The 20,516-nt window shown below is 36.8% G+C and overlaps 1 protein-coding gene and 1 pseudogene across 2 annotated transcripts; both read left to right on the top strand.

The window, feature by feature from the left end:
- The first annotated feature begins 342 nt into the window (after positions 1–342).
- LOC105961219 (valine--tRNA ligase, mitochondrial 1) lies at positions 343–7,467 on the top strand. Its single transcript, XM_088823846.1, has 21 exons — positions 343–543; positions 658–729; positions 1,001–1,063; positions 1,188–1,357; positions 1,448–1,520; positions 1,629–1,694; positions 1,791–1,874; positions 2,315–2,392; positions 2,498–2,581; positions 2,703–2,782; positions 3,190–3,247; positions 3,332–3,634; positions 3,719–3,889; positions 4,005–4,204; positions 4,405–4,807; positions 4,934–5,185; positions 5,269–5,769; positions 6,366–6,472; positions 6,613–6,712; positions 6,838–6,983; positions 7,078–7,467. Exons 1-21 carry the CDS (start codon positions 409–411, stop codon positions 7,241–7,243), a joined length of 3,312 nt encoding a protein of 1,103 aa, XP_088679972.1. The 5' UTR covers positions 343–408; the 3' UTR covers positions 7,244–7,467.
- Positions 7,468–10,070: 2,603 nt separating this feature from the next.
- Positions 10,071–15,276, top strand: LOC148767379 (valine--tRNA ligase, mitochondrial 1-like; annotated as a pseudogene). Its single transcript, XR_016034024.1, has 14 exons — positions 10,071–10,130; positions 10,553–10,692; positions 10,789–10,861; positions 10,971–11,120; positions 11,757–11,834; positions 11,953–12,036; positions 12,158–12,237; positions 12,512–12,569; positions 12,659–12,966; positions 13,051–13,218; positions 13,316–13,518; positions 13,664–14,066; positions 14,405–14,632; positions 14,665–15,276. The product of XR_016034024.1 is annotated as a valine--tRNA ligase, mitochondrial 1-like (transcript).
- Positions 15,277–20,516: the final 5,240 nt, after the last annotated feature.

The following is a 20,516-nucleotide window of genomic DNA, read 5'->3' as shown; positions in this document are numbered from 1 at the left end:
CCGAAGAAAAAAGAGGGATTAAAACCTCTATAAGATTGACTAGTATTTGGAGATTTTTATTTTCTATATTTTATTAGGGGTATTTTAGACACTATAAAAATAATAAATATAATAAAAATAGGGAATTAGTAGTTGGATTTATACATATAAAATCTCTTAGAGAAGGACCTATAGCAAATTGCCCCATAATAATAATAATAATAATAATAATAATAATAATAATAATAATAATAATAATAATAATAATAATAATAATAATAATAATAATAATAATAATAATAATAATAATAATAATAATAATAATAATAATAATAATAATAATAATAATAAAAAAGAAATAGTGGAAGCAAATAGTGGGTTTAATGGCTTATATAAGTTTATATAAGAAAAGGGTAATTAAATATTTCCATGATTAAACTCATAGCAAGAGTGAGCCGTTACAAATCAGCGAACCGCTATCCAGCTCATTCGACACTCCCCAAAACCCTACTGCCGATTGCCGCCTTCACGCCACCGCCGACCTCCATCTTTCTATCTTATCAGGTCTGTATTTTAATCATCCGCCGCCTCGCCCCGATCATAGTAATTTCGTCGCGCGTGCTTTTGTTCCATTTCGCAATCTCATTGCATAATTTTTTTTTTAATTTGTCTTGATAGGCGGGCAGCTCGATGGATCCGGTAGACCTGACGCCGGAAGCACTCGAGAAGAAGAAGAAGAAGGATGAAAAGGTATGGATGGGCATCAATTTTATTCAATAATTTTTGTTGTAAAAACAACAATAATTTGTATTCCGCGATTGTTGAGAACTGTGAGGAATTTGAGTTGGAATCGTTTCTGTCTTCATTAGAATTTGAACTGATTTTGCTAGAATTGCAGTTCCAGTAACTTTTTTGTATCAATTGCACATATTTTTGTCTGTGATATTTTATTTTTCCCTTTCAATATGAACTCTTGCTGCTTTGATGATTGATCCGTTCCTCTTCTTGAAATGTAACGTAGGCTAGAGAGAAGGAGTTGAAGAAACAAAAGGCTGCACAAAAAGCAGAAGCAGCCAAACTTCAGGTATGCTACTATGACTACCGTTGCCAAGTTGACAGTTTATTTAGTTACTGTTAAAATATAGTAGTTCACTTTTCTTTATGATGTACTGCGCTAACGAGGCTTGTTCATTCATTGCTAATTTTAGGCGCAAAAAGTTTCCAGTGCACCAGAGTCGGGGAAGAAAAAAAACACAAAAAGAGAAGTTGAGGTAGAAAACCCAGAGGATTACAACGATCCTGAAACACCATTGGGCGATAAGAAGAGACTTTCACGTCAAATGGCGAAAACTTACAAGCCTAGTGCTGTCGAGAATTCGTATGTTGGATCGAAAATATTTTACTTTTCAAATACATGAACGATTGCTTTCTGATTCTTTAAACCTTAGGCTTTAATTTTGTTATGTAGGTGGTATGAATGGTGGGAAAAGTCTAATTTCTTTGTGGCAGATCCAGACAGCTCCAAACCTCCATTTGTAATTGTGAGTTCTTAATTGGATTATTGTATGGTTTAATTAGATTATTTTATGGTTTAATTGGATTATCGTAGGGTTTAATTGTTTAAAAGCCTAATGTTTATGTGTATACAGGTTCTGCCACCACCTAATGTGACCGGGGCTTTACATATTGGCCATGCTCTTACTGCTGCTATCCAGGTATTTTATTGAAATATGATGTTTCTTTTGTGAGACTATCTCCAGTACTGCACCTTTGTTTGATTTTTATTTATGTTTATTTCCATTTCCCCATAGGATACAATTATTCGTTGGAGGCGAATGTCTGGATATAATACACTGTGGGTACCTGGTATGGACCATGCTGGAATTGCAACACAGGTTATACATCAAAGTTTATACATACTTTAGTGACTTATATTTGTACCGTACTTCAGATTTGTTTATGTCATTCCTTCCGAGGGAGGTTGATCGTGTCTTGTATGGACGATTTAATGCATTTTCAGTTATCTTGTTTGGCTTCTATTTTTCGTGTACTTTAAAAGTTATGATATGGGGTTGCCTTAACTTCAATCCTAGTTTCATTCAAATTTGGAAGAAACTTGGCATTAACTGGCTATATTAATTATACATGCTGAAGATTGGTGTAACTTATCATCGTAATAAGATACATTGGAAGGTTTTTTAGTTATATCATTCTCTCAAAGTATATTCGAAATATTTTTAATGGTTCTGTACACATCTGTCTTGATGTTTGTGATGAACAGCGGAATATTATTCAGTCACCGCTAGTTAACTGGTTTTGATATTAACTGGCTCAGGTTGTTGTGGAGAAGAAACTAATGAGAGAAATGAAATTGACCAGGCATGATGTTGGGCGTGAAAATTTTGTAGCCGAAGTGAGTTTTGCCATTTTTAATTCTTCTTTTATTAGTGTTGTTTTACTATGAAGTAAATTTAATACACAAATAAGTCTAGCAGTCCTTTTAACAAGTCATTAATAGGTTTGGAAATGGAAAAATGAGTACGGGGGTACTATATTGAGACAACTTCGGCGCCTGGGTGCATCTCTGGATTGGTCCCGCGAGGTGATAATTTTGTTCATTTCTGCATCATCAATTTGATATAACTAGTGGAAGTCTGTGTATGGTTGATTCTGATTATAGGTTATGTGACGCTCATTTGTGTCTTAAATCCTGTAATTGACAGTGCTTTACCATGGATGAGAAGAGATCATTGGCTGTGACAGAGGCTTTTGTAAGACTTCACAAGGATGGTGTTATATATAGGTATGTTAGTAACTATGCAGTCAATTTTGTAACAAAGTTGTGGCCCGAAGAATTTCCAATTCAAGTTTAGGGTGCAAAACTATTTGTTGCATTCTGGGGCCTATTTGATTCTTCCTTCATAGTTATTGGCTACTTGTTGGCCTTCTACATATAGTAACTATCATCTCCATGAGACCATTCAGCCGTTTAATTTTGAACACTTGTTAAATATATAAATAAGGTTGAAGCTTCGAGAATGCTGGATTCTAGTCTTCTCCATACATGTAATTCAATAGATTGCCTCCTTATGGTGTCCCCGACCACCATCAAAACCGAAATACTTGAGTTGTTGTTTATTTTGTTTTTTGTACTCAATCTTTTATTTCTTTGAAGTGCAGCATCACAATATTTCATCTTATTTCTTCCAGGGATCTACGTCTAGTGAACTGGGATTGTGTCTTGAGAACAGCAATATCTGATATTGAGGTAAGATATAGCTTATCTGGCTTATGATTCTTTTGTGTAGATGCAAGCGCGTCCTGAGATTTTGCAGGTTCTTTGGTGTCTTAGGTAGATTACATTGATATCAAAGAGAGAACGCCATTGCGGGTTCCTGGATATGAGAAACTCGTTGAGTTTGGGGTGCTGACTTCATTCGCTTATCCTTTGGAAGAAGGCCTGGGCGAGATTATTGTGGCAACTACTCGAGTGGAAACAATGTTGGGTGATACAGCAATTGCTGTACATCCAGATGACGCTAGATACAGTCATCTTCACGGGAAATTTGCTATTCATCCTTTCAATGGAAGGAAGCTTCCTATAGTTTGTGATGCCGTACTTGTGGATATGAATTTTGGGACTGGTGCTGTTAAGGTCAGCATCATTTTCTGTTTAAACACCAACTGATTTTCCTGTTCTTCGAAGTCAATTTGATTGACATCATTCAATATTTTGCAGATAACTCCAGCCCATGACCCAAATGATTTTGAAGTTGGAAAGCGTCACAATCTGGAGTTCATCAACATTTTCACTGATGATGGCAAAATAAATAGCAATGGTGGCGCAGAGTTTGCAGGAATGCCTCGCTTTGAAGCACGTGTGGCTTTGACTGAAGCTCTAAAGAAAAAGGTTACTTGTTTACCTAGTGCTGCGAGATTTGCGTTTGGGATGGCTTATAGAATTATAGGAGTATATACTTTTTTCCTTGCAACTATGCTCATAGTTACTTATCTTGGCATTTCAGGGACTCTATAAAGGTGATAAGAATAATGAGATGCGTCTTGGCATTTGTTCGAGAAGCAATGATGTAGTGGAGCCACTCATAAAGCCTCAGTGGTATGTTAACTGTAAAAACATGGCACGAGAAGCTCTTGACGCTGTCATAGATAGTACAAATCCAAAGATGGAGATCATCCCAAAACAATATGTTGCTGAATGGAAGAGGTATTTTGTGAAATGATGAAATATTGTACTTCTTTTTACAATATATTATCACGCAAGATTTTGTTTGTTGTTCTCTTCTAATACTTGATTTATGTTTCCAATTTCAATATTATTGGGGTTATTGAGATATATATGCTCATTAATTTTAACATTATCATTTTATTGCGTACCTTTTTAAATTTTTGGTAGTAATGTTGCAGATGGCTTGAGAATATTCGTGATTGGTGCATCTCAAGGCAACTTTGGTGGGGGCATCGTGTTCCAGCATGGTATGCAGTGCTGAAAGATGATGAACTTAAGGAACTTGGTGTATACAATGACCACTGGGTGGTTGCCCGGAATGAGGAAGAGGCTAAGGAGAAGGCTAGCAGAATCTTTGCTGGAAAGACGTTTGATCTTTACCAAGATCCAGATGTTTTGGACACATGGTTTTCTTCTGGTCTTTTTCCACTATCTGTGTTAGGATGGCCAGATGATACCAAAGATCTTAGAGCATTTTATTCTACATCTGTGCTTGAAACTGGCCATGATATCCTCTTTTTTTGGGTAGCCCGTATGGTGATGCTGGGAATGAAGCTTGGAGGTGATGTACCATTTGGAAAGGTGAGCCGCATTTATGTACATATTACTTAATCTACGAAAGTTTTGTTACTCTTTTTTTTTTCTATTATACATGTTTGCTTTGTTAGACCGAATTGCCAATAATGGTACATTCATAACGGCATGCAGGTTTACTTGCATCCTATGATTCGTGATGCTCATGGACGCAAAATGTCCAAGTCATTAGGAAATGTTATTGATCCCCTAGAAGTAATTAATGGCATAGAATTGAAAGGTCTCCACAAAAGGCTAGAGGAGGGTAACTTGGATCAAAAGGAATTGGAAACTGCTAAAGAGGGTCAGACAAAGGATTTCCCCGATGGTATTCCGGAATGTGGTTCAGATGCTCTGCGTTTTGCCCTTGTTTCATACACAGCTCAGGTTCAGACCTATTCTGTGTTTCTTTTTAAATTTCTTGTTCTTTTTGGAGTTTGATCTTGAGATTTCCTTTTTTTCCTCTTCAGTCGGATAAAATAAATCTGGATATTCAGAGGGTGGTTGGATATCGTCAATGGTGCAACAAGCTATGGAATGCTATAAGGTTCGCCATGACTAAACTTGGAGAGGATTACATCCCTCCAGAAGAGATTATTCCAGCTACATTGCCTTTCAGCTGCAAGTGGATTCTCTCTGCTCTGAACAAAGCCATATCAAAAACAGTAGTGTCTTTGGATTCATATGAATTCTCAGATGCTGCAACAGCTGTATACTCGTGGTGGCAGTTTCAGTTATGTGACGTGTTTATAGAAGTAATTAAGCCTTATTTTGCTGGTAATGATCCAGCATATGCATCTGAAAGGAAACACGCGCAGGATACATTGTGGCTGTGTTTGGATAATGGGTTACGGTTACTTCATCCTTTTATGCCATTCGTCACAGAAGAATTGTGGCAGCGTCTTCCTTCTAAGAAAGATTTTGTGAGGAAAGAGTCAATTGTGATATCTGAATATCCATCAGCTGTAGAGGTAAAAATTTAGTACTTACTAAGACATAATAACTTGCACACAACAGTGCTAGTGCTAATTTACTGTGTTATTGATTGTTTGGATAAAAAACTTGCACACGCTAATTTATTGTGCTACTTGATTGTTTGGATGTTGTGTAACATTTTGAGATTACGATGCTTGGGTGAGTAGTTAATATGTTATCCACAGATGATATGACAGTATGATTGCCGTAAGGTGTTTTAGTTTGACATTTTTACTGATAATATGGTATATACGCACTTCTCTAATTATGCAGTCTCACTTTATTGTTTTGCCAATTTAACATTGGGTACTTGACAAATTAAACATTTGGAAAAAATATAACCTGATTGATTGTCTATTGGGGTTAAATGGACTTGCATGACGATGCTATACATATGTTCCAAAGTTCTGATCCAACTTCCTTTTATATGTTTTCGTTTTTCCCGTGATGTTTACTTTTATACATAATTCATTTTGTTGATTTATCGATATTTTTGTGGTTGACCATGTTTTAGTACATCGATATATGGTTCTTGGGTTGGATGATTTGATCATTATTCATTAAATATCGTTAATGTTTTGTCTGTCTTCAGAGTTGGAATAATGATGTTGTGGAGTTGGAGATGGATATGATCGAGTCTGTGGTGAAATCACTGAGGTCTCTCCGGTCACAGTTGGCACCAAACGAGAGATATGAAAGGTAAATGCCATCATAATTATTCTGTATGCATGTAAATATTCAACCATGTCAAAGGTTATGCATATCATTTTTCTTATGCTTATTATAAGGTGTTAGTTGGTTCTTGATCCCGTTTATAACAAATATATCTATTTCCCCAGACGTGCAGCTTTTGTTGTTTGCCGCACAGATGATGCATGCCACATCATCAAGAAGCATGAATTGGAGGTTTCCACCCTCGCCACATTATCGTCTCTCGATGTATGTAATACGATTTTCTTCCAATCATGGAACACAAATTAGATCCTTTTATTCTGTTTGGATATAATTCCTTTTAAAACATTCACTGATTTTTTTGAATGTTGGTAATGGATTGCGATGTCAAGGTTTTAAGCGAGAAGGATGATGCTCCAGTTGGATGTATACTAGACGTGGTAAATGAATCTCTTTCAACGTTCCTCAAACTTAAGGGGATAGTTAATGTGGAAGCTGAACTTGAAAAGCTGAATAAGAAGATGGAGGAGCTACAAAAGTGAGAATCCTCTCCGAGTATTTTGAGCTATTGAGAAAAGTAATTTTTTTTTTAATGTAAAATTATTGGTTTCATTTTGTCGATCTTTCATCAGGCAATGTGATGGCTTGAAAAAGAAGAGGAGTGCTCCCGCCTACCAGGAAAAAGTTCCGGTGCATATTCGTGAAGTGGATGAAGCGAAGCTTGCTTCTTTGTTGCAAGAGTTATTGTCATTCAAGGAAGCTCGTGAACATCTTGAACGGGAAAATCGGGAAACCTGATGATGAAAAATACATCGTATTTTTTATAATTGATTTAAGATTTTTCTGGGGGTTTGTTTAATCCTTCAAATTTGTCAAAAGTTTTGGTTTTTTCTTGGCCCTCCAATTGTCTTGTTCTAGAAAGCCCCTTCTTCCATCTTTTATGTTTGTAAGAGATGCTTGCAGAATATATTGTCTGGGATTGTTTTGCATTTTTTGTTTTTTAATGAGTTTTACGGACAAAATGCACTTCCCCCTGTTTTCTTTTTTAGGATATTAGCGTTATTAGCGTCATTTATTAGGGTACATATGTAATTTTGCCATGCCCATCTCAATTCTAGAAATGCAAAAAATGCAACTCAGATTTCGAAAAAAAAAATCAGCATCGGAATATTGGACATGATAAATGTTGTTCCAAAATCATAAAATTTCTAATTGGATTTTGCGGGAAAATCCCTTCCGATTTCCAACTCTGGGTGGGGTATTAATTTTAAATAATTTTGTTAGAATGTTATCATTTAAAACCATTAGTTATTATATTCAAAAAAAAAAAAAACCGTTAGTTATTAGTACAAATTTAATTCGACATCTAGAGAAAGTTTCTATCCAAAAATATTTCATTAAATTAAACGATAAAGCCTTGTGGCCAGAATCTGGCCGGCCAAAAAGGCTAATTCCGTAAATTTTACTGAAAAAGTATTATGTTCAATTACTATGTTGTCCTTTAATTAATATTGATTATTTCTAATAATTTAACCTTTTTCTCTCTCTACAATTTAATTACCATAATTCCAAAGGTCAATGTATTAAATGCCAGATTACAACTTCCAATCAAACAACGTCAATTCATTCCATTCTTTTTTTTTTTATCACTTTCTACATTTCTTTTTTCACTATTTTTTCCATTATTTTTGTTCATGTAAATTCAAAAAGGATTAAATAAAAGTTTACACCCCTAAAGGATACCATTGTAACATTTACACCTCAAACACAATTTAATTTGTATTTAAATTCTAATACTTTAAAATTATCTCCTTTATTTAAAGGAATAACTAAAGAATAATTAAGTTATACAACTAAAAATATATGCTGAAAATGCAATATTTTAAAATTTTAAAATATTATAATAAAAAACTCGGTTTGAACAGGTTGAACCAATCTAACCGTGATCCGAATACCTATCTAATTTTGTATCTGGTCCGGTCCTAACACCATTAATAAAATTAGATTAGGCTCAATTTTATTCCTAATTTCAAAATTAGCATTAGAATCATGATTACTCCAATTATCTATTAGACACATAATTATTGTAATTAGTTAAAAAATGATCATATAAAAAAAATCGATTTATCATATTCTAGAGAATTAAATACGTACAATGTTTATTCTAAAATTAAATCTTCAAGAAATTGTCTATTTTATAATTAATCGAGATGCTAACTTAAATGTTGATCTTAAGGTCTGACAAAAATTAGAAATTTCACAAAGTTCACATTAAAAAAATATATTTAGTAAATAATTATAATAATGTAATTTTCATATCAATATTAACATTAATAATCTACAAACAAAACTGATGTAACTTTATATATTTACTCAATACTAATCCAATAATATGTACCTTATTTGTATCTTTGAATTTTTCATTAAATATTTTCTGTACATGTCTGATAATAAAATTGTATGAACTAGAATACTTATAATTTTATAAAATATACTTAACCTATGTACACTTCAAAATTATATATAGTTCGATAATCTGAGTTTGATAAAAAAATCCATACTAGCAGTAGTGGATTAGTAAAATATTCTAGAATTTGTGCATACATTACAAAAAAATATATATAAAGGTTTGTTAAATAAGTTTATAGTTCATATATTCAATAATGTTAGTCTTGAATTGTTGATTGTTCGAAATGTTTTAATATATCAGTTTTCAAAGTAATAATAATAATAATAATAATAATAATAATAATAATAATAATAATAATAATAATAATAATAATAATAATAATAATAATAATAATAATAATAATAATAATAATAATAATAATAATAATAATAATAATAATAATAATCTTATATATAAAAGAAAGAAATGTTGGGCAAACCCTAAGAAACCCTAATGGCATTCCTGTAATTATTTATTTCTAATATTGTTTATGTGCTATTGTACCTATACTTTTCAATAAATCAAAATTGACACTGAACCGTGAAGAATTCTTCTAGCTTCAATCTTCTATATTTTATGAATATATCTCAAAAGTCAAATCTTAAGAGATAAATATAGAAATTCGATTTGTTAAATCTTAATCTATTTGTTTGGATTATAAATTTTACCACGTAAAAAAAACTAATGTTATATAAAATATGAATAGTACTATTTTCTTAAATTTTACTATATTAGTGTATTATATATTTTTTTTAATGTATTAAATCGATCATTTTTTTATTATTTATAAAATACGATCCCGTGCATCGCACGGGGAAAAAATGCTAGTAATAATAATGATTGGTTACTCACGTAATAACATATAATGAGATAAATTAGAGAAGAAAATTAGGAAGAACTTGGATCAAAAAATATTAAGGGTATATATGGTATAAACCATAAAACAAAATTAAAAAATAAATAAAAATTAGATTCTGGCCATTTAGCATTGTCCTAAATTAAATTCCCTAACACGAGAATGTAATAGTAGTAATTTAATATTGCTCGAAGAAAAAGAAAAAAAAAATAGTAATTTAATCAAATATTTAAGTAATCCCAGTATTAAAATTAGGTTGAGTAATTTACTAATTTATTATTAATTTTCTTTAATTTAAGCTCAACTAGGCCGGCAGCCAGATGGATCCACTAGACCTAACGCCGGAACCACTCGAAAAGGAGGAGGATGAAGAAGAAAAGGTATGGCGTCAATTTCTTCTTCTTCCTCCTTATTTTCCCGCCAAAAAAAGTCATTTGTATTTAGCGATTGTTATTCCTGAGTGCGAACTCCAACAACTTCAAGTTTGCATCGTTTCCGTGGGACGAACAATAGGAAGTGGATAATTTTTTATTTGAATTTCAACTGATTTTGCACGAATTTCAGTTCCAGCACCCGATTTTTCGTATCCATTTATACATTGATTCTTCATGTTAGATTACATATTATATGTGGATTTATTGGCTGTGATTTTTTTTTTTTTTTAACACAACATTGACAGATTTTTTGTTTATGTGAAAATATGGTAGTACACTGTTATTTATGTTGTTATCTAATTGCACTGATGAGCTTTGTACATATATTGCCAACTTAGGCGCAAAAAAAATCGAATGCATCAGAGTAGGGGAAGAAAAATAATACAGAAAGAGAAACTGAGGTAGAAAACCCCGAGGATTACAATGATCCTGAAACACCTTCGGGTGATAAGAAACGACTTTCTCGTCAAATGGCAAAAACTTACATGCCCAGTGCTGTCGAGAAATCGTATGTTGGATCAAATATATTTTGCGTTTCAAAATACGTGAGTCATACATTGCTTAGTGATTCTTTAAACCTTCGGTTTCGATTTCTTTTACGTAGGTGGTATGAATGGTGGGAAAAGTCAAAGTTCTTTGAGGCAGATCCAGACAGCTCCAAACCTCCATTTGTAATTGTGAGTTTTTGAAATCGGCACATCCTTGGATTCGTTGAAGTGCCATTCTGTACGGTTTAATTGGATTAGTGTATGGTTTATTAAAAGGCGTATCTCTTTTTGTATGCAGGTTCTGCCACCACCTAATGTGACTGGGCCGCTACATATTGGCCATGCTCTTACTGCTGCCATCCAGGACACAATTATTCGTTAGAGGCGAATGTCTAGATATAATACGCTGTGGGTACCTGGTACCGACCATGCTGGAATTGCAGCACAGGTTATGCATTGAGTTTGTTCACACTTCCATGAGTTACTTGTGTACCGTGCTTTAGATTCATTTATGCTATTTCTTTTCGAGGAAGGCTGATCGTGTCCTGTCCTATGAAACCTAGAAATGTCGTCCCCCTCGTTTTAAGTCTTTGTTGTCTTTGATCATGTCCAAGTGCATGCTACTCCGGACAATGGAAATTTATACGTTGTTGTGTACAAAAAAGATCTTGCAGAAGTATATGTAGCATACTATGATATGGGGCTTCAGTTTAACTCTTAATAAGCTATGAGTTGTTAATTGTTATGGCTTGATAGAAGTTCACCTTGATACAGACTCACACCTGAACTTGAAATTCCTAGTTCCATATCAAATCTGGATGCGACTTGACATTAATCAACTATTAATATGTATTATACATTCTGAATGTTGATGTAACTTGTCATTGTAGCTAGATACATTTGAGGGTTTTTCAGTTCCGTCACCCTCTCGCATTATATTCTTTACATTTTTAATGTTTCTATGCATATTCTGAATATTGCTGTAACTTGTCATTTTAGCAAGATATGTTTGTGATGGTTAGTCCAACAGCTCGTAATTATATGGTCACCATTAGTAAACTGGTACTTATATTAACTGGTTCAGGCGTATGTGGAGAAGCAATTTCTGAGATTTACGAAAATTACAAGGGATGAAATGGGCCGTTATGCATTTACAAACGATGTGAGTTTAGCCATTTGAACTTTTATCTTGTTAGTGTTGTTTTACTATCTAACTAAGTTTAATACACATATAAGTGAACTTTCTTTATCAAGTCTTAATTTTGACAAGTCATTAATAGCTCTGGGATATGAAGAACTTATATCGGGATACTATATTGAGACAACTTCGTCGCTTGGGTGCATCTCTGGATTGGTCTCGCGAGGTGATAATTTTGTTTATTTCTGCATCATCAATTTGATATAACTAGTGCTAGTCTGTGTATGAACGATTCTGATTATAGATTATGTGACACTCATTTGTCTCTTAAATCCTGTAATTGATAGTGCTATACCATGGATGAGAAGAGATCATTGGCCGTGACTGAGGCTTTTGTAAGACTTCACAAGGATGGTGTTATATATAGGTATGTTAACGATGCAGTCAATTTCGTATTATAGTTCTTGTTGCTATTGCTACTTCTTCTGGTTTCAGTAAGCTTAATTATATGTTGTGGCCCTGAGATATCCCCGATTAAATCTTCTTGAATTCTGGATTCCTGCGTTATGGTATCCCTGACCACCAGCAAAACCGAAATACCTAAGTTCTTCTATTTTATGTTTTCTGGTAGGACCTCCTACACGATTTTGTAACTTCTTTTGAAGTACAACAATCATGAATTTTCATTTTATTTCTTCCAGGGATCTACGTCTAGTGAACTGGGATTGTCTCTTGCAAAGAGCAATATCCGATATTGAGGTAAGATATAGCCTATCTTGCCTATGACCCATTCTTATGTGTAGACGCAAGTGTGTCCTAAGTTTTTTTCATGTTTTTTGGTGTCTTAGGTGGAACATATCGAAATCAAAGAGAGAACGCTATTGCGGGTTCCTGGATGTGAGAAACCCGTAGAGTTTGGGGTGCTGACTTCATTCGCTTATCCTTTGGAAGAAGGGTTGGGTGAGATTATTGTGGCAACTACTCGTGTCGAAACAATGTTGGGTGATACAGCAATTGCTGTACATCCAGATGACGTTAGATACAGTTGTGTCATCTTCACGGAAAATTTGCTATTCATCCTTTCAATGGAAGGAAGCTTCCTATAGTTTGTGACGCAGTGCTTGTGGATATGAATTTTGGGACTGGCGCTGTTAAGGTGAGCATCATTTTTTATGCTCAGAATACCGTATTTCCTGTTTTCCGAAGTCAGTTTGATTGACAACATGAAATAATTTTGCAGATAACTCCAGCCCATGGCCCAAATGATTATGAAGTTGGAAAGCGTCTCAACCTGCAATTTATCAACATTTTCACTGACGGTGGCAAAATAAATAGCAATGGTGGCCCAGAGTTTACAGGAATGCCTCGCTTTGAAGCTCGTGTTGCTGTGACTGAAGCTTTAAAGAAAAAAGGTTACTTGTTTACTTCGCACTGACTACTGAGATTTGCGTTTTGATATACTTTTTACGTTGCAACTATGCTGATAGTTACTGATATTGGCATTTAAGGGACTCTTTAAAGGTGATCAGAATAGTGAGATGCGTGTTGGTATTTGTTCAAGAACCCATGATGTGGTGGAGCCCCTAATAAAGACTCAGTGGTATGTTAACTGTAAAAGCATGGCAGAGCAAGCTCTTGATGCTGTCACAGATGGTGCAAGTCCAAAGATTGAGATCATCCCAATACAATATGTTGCTGAATGGAAGAGGTATTTTAGTTTTCTTAAAATATTATCATGCAAGCATGATGTTTTGCTTGTTGTTCTCTCTCTAATCTTAATCTGCTTACCTTTTTTTTTTTTTTTAATATGGTTTTAGTTGGAATGTCTAATGAGTAGGTCCCGTGTTTTGCAGATGGTTTGAGAACATTCGTGATTGGTGCATCTCAAGACAAATTGGGTGGTGGCATCGTGTTCCAGCATGGTATGCAGTGCTGAAAGATGACGAGCTTAAAGAACTTTGTGCATACAATGACCACTGGGTGGTTGCTCGGAATAAGCAAGACGCTATGGAGGAGGCTAACAAAATCTTTTCTGGAAAGAAGTTTGATCTTTACAAAGATCCAGATGTTTTGGACACATGGTTTTCTTCAGGTCTTTTTCCACTATCTGTTTTAGGATGGCCAAATGATACCAAAGATCTCAGAGCATTTTATTCGACATCTGTGCTTGAAACCGGCCATGATATCCTCTTTTTCTGGGTTGCTCGTATGGTGATGCTGGGAATGAAGCTCGGAGGCGATGTACCATTTAGAAAGGTGAGCAACATTTATGTACATAGTACTTCAACTTTGACTGTTTTGTTACTTTATGCCCTTCTGATGCTTATCTGCGTCGTTGCATTTTAGACAGTGTTGGTCTAAATCTTTTGCTTTTTGACAATTGACGAACGAGGTTGCCCTTTGGTATTTTTTCTAAATGCAAACATGGGGGAATGTGCCTCTTGAAGGTTGGGGAAGTCTTTGTTGACTTTGCCGGCTGTTTTTTTACGAAAAATAGCTGAAAATATATGTTTTTTGAATCAATCAAGTTTGATTTTCTTTATACGTGTTTTAGACCGAATTTCCAATAATGGCGCATTCGTAATTGCATGCAGGTTTACTTGCATCCTATGATTAGTGATGCTCGTGGACGTGAAATGCCCAAGTTATTAGGAAATGCTATTGACCCTCTAGAAGTAATTAACGGCATAGAATTGAAAGGTCTCCACAAAAAGCTAGACGACGAGTGTAGCTTGGATCAAAATGAATTGGAAATTGCGAAAGAGGATTATGTGAAGCACTTCCCTGATGGTATTCCTGAATGCGGTGCAGACCTATTTGGTGTTTCTTTTTCGATTTCTTCTTAGTTTTGGAGTTTGTGTTCTTGATTTTATTTTTACTAAAAAAAATTCCTTTTCAGTCGGATAAAATAAAGCTGGACATCCAGAAGGTGGTTGAATATCGTCAATGGTGCAACAAGCTATGGGATGCGATGAGGTTCGCCGTGACTAAACTTGGAGAGGATTACATTCCTCCCGAAGAGATTATTCCATCTACATTGCCTTTCAGCTGCAAGTGGATTCTCTCTGTTCTGAACAAAGCCATATCAAAAACAGTAGCGTCTTTGGATTCCTACGAATTCTCTGATGCTGCAACAGCTGTATACTCGTGGTGGCAGTTTCAGTTATGTGACGTGTTTATAGAAGCAATTAAGCCTTATTTTGCCGGTAATGATCCTGCATATGCATCTGAAAGGAAACACGCTCGAGATACATTGTGGCTGTGTTTGGGTAATGGGTTACGGCTACTTCATCCTTTCATGCCGTTCGTCACAGAGGAATTGTGGCAGCGTCTTCCTTCTAAGAAAGATTCTGTGAGGAAAGAGTCAGATTGTGATATCGGAATATCCATCAACTGTCGAGGTAATATCTTTAACACTTACTAAGAGATAAATTAATATTTTGTTGATTTATCGGTATTTTATTTTTGTGGCTAACCGTGTTTTAGTGATATAATCATTATCCATAAAATACCATACCGTTAATGTTTTGTCTGTCTTCAGAGTTGGAATATTGATGCTGTGGAGTTGGAGATGGATCTGATCCAGTCAACATGATGAGTTGAAGAACTTGGTCACTCGAGGAAGCTTGCAAGCATGTTGAACTGATTACGGAAGTTAAAATTATCGAATACTAAATAAATTTCTCTCGTTTTGGGTTCGAACACACCATACATTTTGGTGTGTTTCAAATTTCAATTCACCAATTTTGATTCAAGTTCTCAAATAATAAAAATAGAGTATCTATGTTATAAGCTGCATATTTTAGATTTAGCGTCGTCGTATATTTATAGATATTATTTGTAAATATTCAAAAACAAGATACTTGTAGAGTGCGCCAATCGTTGGTTTTGCTGATGAAGAACATAAGTGAAGAGTTTTGACCAATTGACCTCGAACCTCTTTAGACCACCTCAAAGAAGAGAAACCGATTTTCAAACCTTTACAAGAAAATCGTGCAAGTTGGGAACGTATTCTTTGATCGATTTTTAGAAAACTACTAGAATAAAGTAAATCGTTCACATAAGTTTTTTTCTCTCTCAATGAGAGGCTTTTTTCTCTCTCAATGAGAGGCTCTTTCGTTCTCCTTCGATTTGAATTATAGATCTTATCTCAGATTTTACACATATTTCCAAATCGTCGGTTTTAATCCTATCGATCTGATCGTGGCATTACTGTTCTTATTTTTTACTCTATAATTATTTCGGTTTTTTAGGGTTTTCTTGTTTTGTGGTTTTCTCTTTAACCTACTTTCATAATAACCGTAACCCTATCTCCCGCTTTGCCTTTTTTCCAGATCTGCATCAGACCGGCGGCGTTGGAGGATCCTCACTCTGCGACTCTCATCTCATCTATCTGTTCCCTCTCACGACGATGGAAAACATCACCGAAACTTTGGCGAATAAGTTTCACTTGACTTCCGACGAAGCGGAGGGTATCACGATTGGCAATATGCAACCTGTCAATACAAATCTCACCGGGGGGCTCAGCCTAGTGGGGAGACTTGTCTCAGATAAGGAACTGCCAGCACACTCCATCAAGGCCAATGTGATCCGCCTCCTTCAACCTGTCAAGGGATGTGAGATCCAATCTCTTGGTAAAAACAAGTTTCTGATTGTTTTCAATCACCATCTAGATCAGAAACACGCACTCGAAGGTTGTCCGTGGTTAGTGGATAAGAACGCCCTCATCTTCTCGAAGTTAGACCATGAATCAGATCCAACCACTATGGTCGTCAATCATATGCCTATTGTGGTTCGGCTTCACCGTCTTCCGATGAATCATAGATCTCTTGAGGTGGTGGCTCAGATTGGTGGTAAGATTGGCATCTTGCTCGAGGTTCTAAATCAAAACCAGATCCGCATCGCGCAACTTATTCGAATTAAGGTTGCGGTTGACGTTTCCCAAAGCATTAAACGAGGACTGTATCTGCATAAGCTGGATGGGAGCAAAGTATGGGTGGATTTTACCTATGAGCGTCTTCCGAACTTCTGCTTCCTATGCGGATGCCTTGGGCATAACGAGAATAGATGCCCGTTGAGATATGATGATAGCTTTAGGGACCCTGGTGAGCATCTACCATATGGTACCTGGCTCCGAGCATCCAATCTCAGGGAGGAGGAGAGTTCGAGGCTTCCTCTGCATCCACTAAACTCCAATACTCAGAATACTCCCAAGAACTCGAGCACAAGTAACCTAAGAGGTGTGAACCTCTTCGCCTTTTCTGCGCCAGCTATGAACAACTCACTCCAACTAGATCGCCACGGAAGAAAGGAAAATAATCAGGTACAAGATGTGTAGGAAACAAATCTATTCAATACCACGATTGAACTGCATTCCGAGGGAAGAATTGAATCTACACCACGTAAGAGAATAGTGAAATCTGTTAAGAGCCGGGGAAACAAACGGTTGGCTACATCGGGGCAAGATTATAATCGACAGGGGAAGAGGCAGATGCTGAGCTTGATTGATGAAGATATTATTTCAACGGCGGAGACTGCGACGCAGTCCCGCCGAGGACAATGAGTTGCCTAATATGGAATTGTCAAGGGCTCGGGGTGCCTTTGACAATTCACACTCTCGGAGATATTCTCCGAAAATATAACCCCGATTTGGTGTTCCTCTCGGAGACGAGATCTACACGACAGACGATTGAACGACTTAAGAGACGATGGAATTTGTTCGGTATAGCCGTTGAGAAAAATGGCAGGTCAGGTGGGTTAGCATTGTTATGGCGAAGAGAAGTTACAGTTACATTATCGAGTTATTCACATAATCATGTTGATGTTGAAGTTCTCTCTAAAGATGGGGTCGATCGGTGGAGATTCACTGGTTTTTATGGTTTCCCAGAAAAGGATCAGCGGCATAAATCATGGGAACTTATGTGTAATCTCCGACATCAGAGTGAGCTGCCTTGGGTGGTAGGTGGCGATTTCAACGAAATTCTCTCCAATTCGGAAAAGATTGGTGGAAACGCTCGCTCCCCAAGTCAAATTGAAGCTTTAGAATTGCACTTGAATCATGCAATCTGTCCGACATCGGGTTTAGGGGTACACCATTTACGTGGTCAAACAACAGAGAACATCCTCTCACGGTCAGATGCCGACTTGATCGATTTTGTGCGGACACAGGATGGCTGAATCGCTTCCCCCATGCCCATGTACAGCACTTGGAGTTCCCAGGCTCAGACCATATTCCGATTATGCTTAGGTTCGAAACTTCCCCATCTCGGCATAATCGTAGGGGTCGAAAACCCTTTCGTTTTGAGTCTATGTGGATTAGAAGAGATGATTGTGAGGCGATTATCAATCAGCAGTGGACGGATAACTCAGGGTCAAATCCAATAGAAGCGGTGTTAAGGAAGAACGACGGATGCCGACTTGCTTTAATGGAGTGGAGTAAGAATACAGTGAGAAGTCCGCAGCATCGAATTGAAGAGATTCAGAAACGAGTTCATGCTCTGCATATTGGAACCCAATCAGAGTCTAGCAGAGCCGAAACTCTCTCCCTTCGAACCGAGTTGGAGCGCTTGTATGTGGAATCTGAGATGTATTGGCGCCAAAGGAGTAGGGTGCAATGGATGAGAGAAGGGGACCGAAACACTAAATTCTTCCACGCCAAAGCGACGATTCGACATAGGACGAACAGGGTAGACAAAATTCAGGATAATTCGGGGGTGTGGAAAGATAGAGTGGAGGATATTGAACAAGTGGTCTCGAACTACTTTCGTGAGATTTTTCATACCAATGAACCCAACGAGGAAGAGATAGATGAGGTGATGAGTCACATTGAGCCAAGGATTTCCGACGATGCCCGTCAGGTGCTTTCCCAGCCTTTCACAGCTGTTGAGGTAAACCGGGCCATTGCACAAATGGCCCCTCTTAAATCCCCTGGCCCCGATGGTTTACCTGTCTTATTTTACACCAAATACTGGCACATTCTTGGTGCTGATGTTATCTCTTGTGTTCTTGAGTTTCTCAACAAACACACCCTTCCGTCTTTATTAAATTTCACCTATATTGTTTTGATTCCAAAGGTGAAAACTCCGAAGAAAACCACCGATTATAGGCCCATAAGTCTTTGCAATGTTATATACAAATTTGGGTCCAAAGTGATTTCTAATAGATTGAAATTGGTGTTGAATGACTTGATATCCCCTACCCAATCAGCTTTCGTCCCTAAACGACTTATCACGGACAATGTCCTTGTCGCCTTTGAGATAAACCATTTTATTAAGTTGAACTCTAATAATCGAAAGAATTATATGGCTATTAAATTAGATTTTAGTAAAGCTTATGATCGGATCGAATGGATATTTCTCAAAAAAATCCTTGTCCAATTCGGTTTACCTTTGTCCTTCATTGAGCTTATTATGCTTTGCATATCTTCTGTGTCTTACGCTTTTCTATTTAATGGAATACAGTTTGGCTCGGTTCAACCATCGAGAGGGCTTCGTCAAGGCGATCCACTCTCCCCCTATCTGTTTATTTGTTGCACGGAGGCATTAATTGCAATGGTAAATACAGCAGTGGAAAATGGTGAATTACATGGAGTTAGAGTGGCCCCCACGGCACCATCTATTTCCAATCTGTGCTTCGCAGATGACACCCTCTTCTTCTGTGAAGCTTCAGAATTGGAGGCTTGCACCTTGAAGGGAATCCTAGAAAAATATGCCCGGACGTCCGGCCAAGTGATTAATCTGGATAAATCAACAATGGTGTTCAGCCCGTCTACACCAAATGGTGTCAAAGAATCAATTCACAGCAGACTCGGTTTCAAGGTGGTAGATAGACATGACAAGTATTTGGGAATGCCATGCTCCATGGGCCGTACCAAAAAAGAGATATTCGGCTATCTAAGGGACCGCATTTGGACAAGAATTAAAGGTTGGGGAGAGAAGCAACTTTCGAAAGCGGGAAAGGAGGTTCTAATCAAGTCGGTATTACAATCAATTCCGACTTACATTATGAGTTGCTTTTTGTTGCCAAGTGGTTTGTTAAAGGAAATCGAGCTAGCTATTCGGAGATACTGGTGGGGGAATGGGAAGAGTAAAGGCATGGCGTGGATTTCGTGGAGGAAATTGTGTTCTCCTAAGACAGAAGGCGGCATTGGATTTCGGGAAATGAAATGTTTTAATTTGGCTCTTCTGGCGAAGCAGGGGTGGCGAATCATTACCGAACCAAACTTACTGTTGGCTCGAGTTCTCAAGGCGAAATATTTTCCAAATACAGATTTCTTCTCAGCAGGCATTGGTTCCCGACCCTCGGCGACGTGGCGAAGTATCCTAGGTGCTCGCAATTGCCTTAAACTGGGTACCAGGATGAGGATTGGGGATGGTAAGTCCACATCACTTTGGACGGATCAGTGGTTGGTCGATGATGATTGTCTTCGAGTAATTACGAAACGACCGTTTCACACTTCGTTTCCCGACACGGTGGCAGTTATTATTGAACCAGTCTCACATAATTGGAATATTCCCCTTATTAATTCCATTTTCTGGCCAATTGACAGGGAAAGAATCCTATCGGTGCCGATAGGAGGTCACCAGGTGAATGATAAAGTGATTTGGCATTTTACCCCGCACGGGAGATTTTCGGTCAACTCATGCTACCGTCTATTTTTTGCTCGTTTAGAGGAAGTGAGTGGGAATCGCGATCAAGCGGGTCAAG

This window comes from Erythranthe guttata, chromosome 10 (assembly GCF_056151865.1).
Source record: "Erythranthe guttata isolate IM_541 chromosome 10, IM_541, whole genome shotgun sequence".
Taxonomy (NCBI): domain Eukaryota; kingdom Viridiplantae; phylum Streptophyta; class Magnoliopsida; order Lamiales; family Phrymaceae; genus Erythranthe; species Erythranthe guttata.
This window is presented reverse-complemented; position numbering and strand designations above follow the sequence as displayed.

What these genes read in the sequence shown, in the direction of transcription:
- LOC105961219 (XM_088823846.1), top strand. Translation starts at nt 409, where the DNA reads ATGATTAAACTCATAGCAAGAGTGAGCCGTTACAAATCAGCGAACCGC. An exon ending in CCATCTTTCTATCTTATCAG is followed by an intron (nt 544 to 657) that starts GTCTGTATTTTA and finishes TTGTCTTGATAG; the next exon opens with GCGGGCAGCTCGATGGATCC. An exon ending in CTCTTACTGCTGCTATCCAG is followed by an intron (nt 1,695 to 1,790) that starts GTATTTTATTGA and finishes ATTTCCCCATAG; the next exon opens with GATACAATTATTCGTTGGAG.